The sequence below is a fragment of the Octopus bimaculoides genome, chromosome 22 (genome assembly GCF_001194135.2).
Source record: "Octopus bimaculoides isolate UCB-OBI-ISO-001 chromosome 22, ASM119413v2, whole genome shotgun sequence".
In the NCBI taxonomy this organism is placed as follows: domain Eukaryota; kingdom Metazoa; phylum Mollusca; class Cephalopoda; order Octopoda; family Octopodidae; genus Octopus; species Octopus bimaculoides.
This window is the reverse complement of record NC_069002.1, coordinates 25,385,227-25,390,920: the sequence shown is the minus strand read 5'-3', so window position 1 is coordinate 25,390,920 and position 5,694 is coordinate 25,385,227. Positions and strand designations below refer to the sequence as shown.

The 5,694-nt window shown below is 39.8% G+C and overlaps 1 protein-coding gene across 3 annotated transcripts in view; it reads right to left on the bottom strand.

Moving 5' to 3' along the window:
* Positions 1-1,647: 1,647 nt before the first annotated feature.
* The window catches only part of LOC106873135 (uncharacterized), a 42,366-nt gene continuing 38,319 nt past the window's right edge, over positions 1,648-5,694 (bottom strand). For all 3 annotated transcript variants that reach the window (XM_052975748.1, XM_014920361.2, XM_052975746.1), the window contains one exon: positions 1,648-1,828. In XM_052975748.1, coding sequence (XP_052831708.1) covers positions 1,663-1,828 — 166 coding nt within the window. In that variant the 3' untranslated portion in view covers positions 1,648-1,662. The remainder of the gene's footprint in view (positions 1,829-5,694) is intronic.

Genomic DNA, 5,694 nt, shown 5'->3' with positions numbered 1-5,694 from the left:
AAAGTGTCTTCTACTATAGCCTTGGGTCAATCAAAGCCTTGTGAGTGGATTTGGTTGACGGAAACTGAAAGAAGACCGTTGTATATATGTATATATATATATGTGTGTGTTTGTGCGTCTGTGTTTGTCCCCCCATCATCGCTTGACAACCGATGCTGGTGTGTTTACGTCCCCGTAACTTAGCAGTTCGGCAAAAAGAGACCGATAAAATAAGTACTAGGCTTACAAAGAATAAGTCCTGGGGTCGATTTGCTCGACTAAAGGCGGTGCTCCAGCGTGGCTGCTGTCAAATGACTGAAACAAGTAAAAGAGTTTGTGATGTGGTGTGTATCATTATGCTGTACACTCCATCACATTGGCAAGATTGAATGTTTTCATAAGGCTCTATTGTTATTTATAGCAACCATTCAAATATAATGTAGGGAACCATACAAGGGAGGTGGTGCTGAAAAAGTTCCTGGCTTTCGGTAAAAGAAAATATGGGAGGATCAATTAATTATGATTTTATTCAACATATTCCCCTCTCAGATTCACACACTTATTGCCTCGGTCCTTCAGTTTTTCTAAGCCCTGTAAAAGAAATCGGAAGGTTGGGCCTCCAACTAGGCCCTTCGTGATACCCTTAAAACCAGGAACTTTTTCAGCACCCCTCGGTACCATTGACTGAGACAGCTCAACATTGGTTTATAACACCGAGAACACAATGTTAATTACTAAAACAATGACCTCAATTAATCACTCTTCTAATTATACTATTCAATTAAAGCAATAACTCAATTAAAAAAAAAAACTCATAAAAATATAACAATTTGCAGACCTTAATTGAGAAGATCTGTAATCAAAGACACTCAAACCATGACCATTCCATCTTTGTATCAGGTACATGTGTATCTAAGACTATATTATCCTACAGACACACATCATAGTAGTGGTTCCTGCCTTGTTATTGTCAAAGACCTCATTTATTTAAATGAATCCCCACCACCACCTCCAAAACCCCAGGGTTGTGGAAAATCTGTTTAATCAACAAACTAGTTTTATTAACAACAAACAACATTTCTTTCCTCGTTTCATCTCATTAAACAAAACGAAAACATTCAATCAATGAGAAGAAAGGTTCTATGAGGTAACTCAACCTGCTAAATATAGCAATCAAATTCCCTCAAATCACACTTAATTACACCCCACAATCAATGTAACCTTAGATTTTCAAAGGTGATCACAAATGGAATAACTGTGGTCATAGGTTTGCCCAATCAGAGCTAACCTGGGACTAAACAACAACAACAACAACAACAAACAAACATAATAATCATCATCATCATCATCATCGTTTAATGTCCACTTTCCATGCTGGCATGGGTTGGACGGTCTGACTGAAGTCTGGAGAGCCAGCAGCTGCACCAGGCTCCAATCTGATCTGGCAAGGTTTCTACAGCTGGATGCCCTTCCTAATGCCAACCACTCCGAGAGTGTAGTGGATGCTTTTTACGTGCCACCGGCACAGGAGCCAGTCCGGTGGGCCTGGCATTGATCATATTCGGATAGTGCTGTTTACATGCCACTGGCACAGGGGCCAGTCAGGGGGCACTGGCATCAGCCACGTTCGGTTGGTGCTTTTTACGTGCCACTAGCACGAGAGCCAGTCAGTGGGTACTGGCATCATGAAAAGAAATGAAAATATTTGAAGTCATTTACCTTTTCCCAGATGTCGTGAAGTCTTTCTTTGTAATGTCTGTTGTCCTCATCTTTTAGATACAATGTCTGTGACAACGTGTCTTTATCCAACAATTTTGATGCTGCGGTGCTGAGTAATTCAGGAGAAAGCCTGAAATAAGCAGACACAGGTTCAACTGAAGTAATTAGAAGGAATGGAATTAATTAAAATGGTTAGGTATAAGGAATATTCAAGCCAAAAATAGAAGGACGGGATGGAGGATGCACATAGAGGAGAACAGTGACTTTGAAAAGAAAAACACTGATACATGGAAGAGAGGAAGTGCAAATCTTGTAGCAGAGAATCTCTGTAGGGTTGGCAAAATGAGTAACCCATTTGATATGAACCCATCTGAGACTGCCCAGAGTTCTATGACTACAGTCCAATGACTGACACATTTTCATTTCTTCTCATGATTATGTTTGTTTTATACAAATTTTCCACTTTAACCCTTTCGTTACTGTATTTATTTTAAGATGCTCTGTGTTTCTTTCAATTACTTTAAATATAACAAAGAATTTAGTAAAATAACTTAGTTATCATTCAGCTAGTGTTAGGATCATAAATTGTGACTAAGGTTTAGGGGAAGATTTTAATTCAAAAAACTTATGAAAACAGGACATTTGTACTGAGCCAGAGCCGGTTTCAGCCGGGTTGGTAACAAAAGGGTTAAAGTGATCTAAATTAAAACCTTCCATCAAAATCTTATGTTAATTAATGTTCCAAACACAAGCTTAATAATAATGACAAAGTTATCTTAATAAATTCTTCATTATTTTCAAAATTAATTGAAAGAAAGGTAGTGCCTTTCAAAAGAAATGTGGTAACAAAAGGATTAATTCTTTTGATACCAATCTACCTCAGGCTGACCCTGGTTCTATGACATAAGCATCCTGTTTTAAAGTGATCCAAATTAACACCTTCCATCAAAATTTCATATTGACCAATGTTCCAAGCTTAATCATGGCAAAAATATTTTACCAAATTCTTTGTTATTTTCAAAATTAATTGGAACAAAGGCTGTGTATTTCAGCAGAAATATGGTAACAAAAGGGTTAACTCTTTTGATACTGGTCCGATCCTGAAGCTGACAATGGTTCTATGTTGCAAAATTCTTGTTTTAAAGAGATCTAAATTAAAACATTCCATCCAAATTTCATGTTAAATTTATGTTCCAAACACCAGATTAATAACAATTTTTAACACACACACACACATCCAACAATCACACACGTGCTCTTCTCCAACTATTCTTTTCCTTCTCTTCAGACCTTTCCTTTTCCCTCTTTCTCCATCTTTTTCCCCATCTTAAACTGAACATCAAGCAAATACATTCACTGCGTACGTACTCTTGTTGTTTGTGTTTCTATTTTCGATTTGCCTAAATTTACGATGGGGCCACGTAAAAAGCACCCAGTACACTCTGTAAAGTGGTTGGTGTTAGGAAGGATATCCAGCCATAGAAACCATACCAAAGCAGACAATTGGAGCCTGGTGAGGCCCTCCAGTCTTGCCAGCTCCTGTCAAACTGTCCAACCCATGCCAGCATGGAAAACAGATGTTAAATAATGATGATGATGATGATGATGATGATGTTGACGGCCGTCGTCATCGTTTCACGTCCACATTCCATGCTGGCATGGGTGGGACTATGACATATTCGAGAAAGTCTATTTCTTCTGTGCCGTTAGTGTTTACTTCATCTGTGCATCTTCCACATACAAACACTACTCTCTCCATTAACCTTCTAGTGATTTCATGGCACCTTTTGTGTGTCCATAGCTTGCATTGGGCACACTGTATGAACTTCCTGCCTTCACCTTTCCTACATATCGAGCAGGGCCATTTACCTGAGGGGAGTGGTGCCTGCAAGTATGGGTACGTCCATTTATATTTGTTTAAAAATCACAGAGTTACATGCAGTGACACTGTTGCCCTTTTTCCTAGTCAATAACACGTCCGCTGGACAAGTGAAATGAGGGTTCTTTTACTTGAAAACAGGTAAGGGTTAACAACAGGAAGAGCATCCAGTGTTAAAAAAGTGTTCCAATAGTATACTTGTCTAACCCATACTAGCATGGAAAAACAGAATTAAAAACAACCTTTGTTGTCTTACAAAAGAAACAAAGCATTGGTAATGTAGTCCAATGAAAAAGCTGGAATGGTCATAAATGGATCGTCTTGATCAGGGCTGACCTAGGGCTAAACCACTGTGACTATCGTTTATATCACCAACATGGATAAAACTCAAAAGGTGACACCTTTGTTGTCACACATAAAATTTTCATATTCTTAAGGTTGCTGCGTTTAGCACAGAATAGGCGTTCTAGCCATGACCACCACCTGCTTTCTTTCACACTTAATGCATCTAGGACTACATTATCTAATCCTTGCTTTAATTTTTTAAATTGAAAGTGCCACACCCTAACAGTTGAGGGAACCCGTGGAAGAGGTAGGCCCAGGAAGACCTGGGCTGAGGTGGTGAGGCAAGACCTTCGTACATTGGGCCTCACCGAGGCGATGACTACGGACCGAGACCTTTGGAAATGGGCTGTGCGTGAGAAGACCCGGCAAGCCAAGTAAGATCGTTGCCAGTGCCCCTGGACTGGTTCTTGTGCGGGTGGCACATGAGATGCACCATTTTGAGCGTGGCCGTTGCCAGTACCGCCTGACTGGCTCCTGTAGGATTTTCGAGCGAGATCGTTGCCAGTGCCCCTGGACTGGCTTGTGCGGGTGGCACATAAAAGACACCATTTCGAGCGTGGCCGTTTTCGTGTGGGTGACACGTAAAAGCACCCACTACACTCTCTGAGTGGTTGGCGTTAGGAAGGGCATCCAGCTGTAGAAACTCTGCCAAATCAGACTGGAGCCTGGTGTTGCCATCCGGTTTCACCAGTCCTCAGTCAAATCGTCCAACCCATGCTAGCATGGAAAGCGGACGTTAAACGATGATGATGATGATGATGATGATGACTGCTGTTTTAACAAGTTGTGTCTCCCTTGCTGGACCGTTCATATTCATGTAGTGTGTCGTGGTTGTCTACTTCAAAAAAAACTCTCCGGAGTGAAGCACAAAGGAAATGAAACAGCACCACTACGTATCGAACGTACACAACAGATTCGGTTGGATGGTGTTTCTCTTATAACAGCTCCAGTCATTTAACGGTGTGTGTAAGGGCAGTAACTCTTACTATTAACTTCAGAGTTAACTTTTCCTTTTCACATCTAACGGGTATTTTTTAAGATTTAAGGAGGGTTTTCCTGCTTAATCTTCAAAACTTGACCTATATCACAAAGCTATATTTTGAGGAAATAACATAATCAATCTAATCATAGAATCGATCTTCCATAGAATGAATGGCGAAGTTAATCACGACAGAATTTCAGTTAGAAATTTGGGTAGGCTTAACTACACACAGACGCTTGCTTTGCAACTACAAGATCTCAAGTTCAGTCCCACTGCACGGCACATCGGGCAAGTATCTTCTACTTATTATAGCTCAGGGCTGACCAATACCTTGCGAGTGAATTTGGTAGATGGCAATTATGTTGAAGCCTATCATATATAAATCACCACGTATATATATTAACAATTGTTTTTAAGTTCAATTATAATAAAAACAATCTTGCATTAATCCGATGGGATACTCAATATTTTTATAGAGTTCACATCTATTATTCTTAAACAAGAATGTTGTTGACAGAGACTTCGAAGTCTCGGTCAGTTAAGCCATTGTCAGACAGCCATGTATATATATGTGTGTGTGTGTGTGTGTGTGTGTGTGTGTGTGTGTGTGTGTATCAATATTTAGCAGAAGTAACAGAGTGACTCAAGGGCCAAGAGTTTCATGAGTTGGCACGCACGAAACTCTTCGACCTTGAGTCACTCTGTTGCTTCTGCTAAATATAAATAAAAATTATACATATACTCATATTCTAAGTCCTATTTTTCCTGTTTGCATCAACATACATGTATA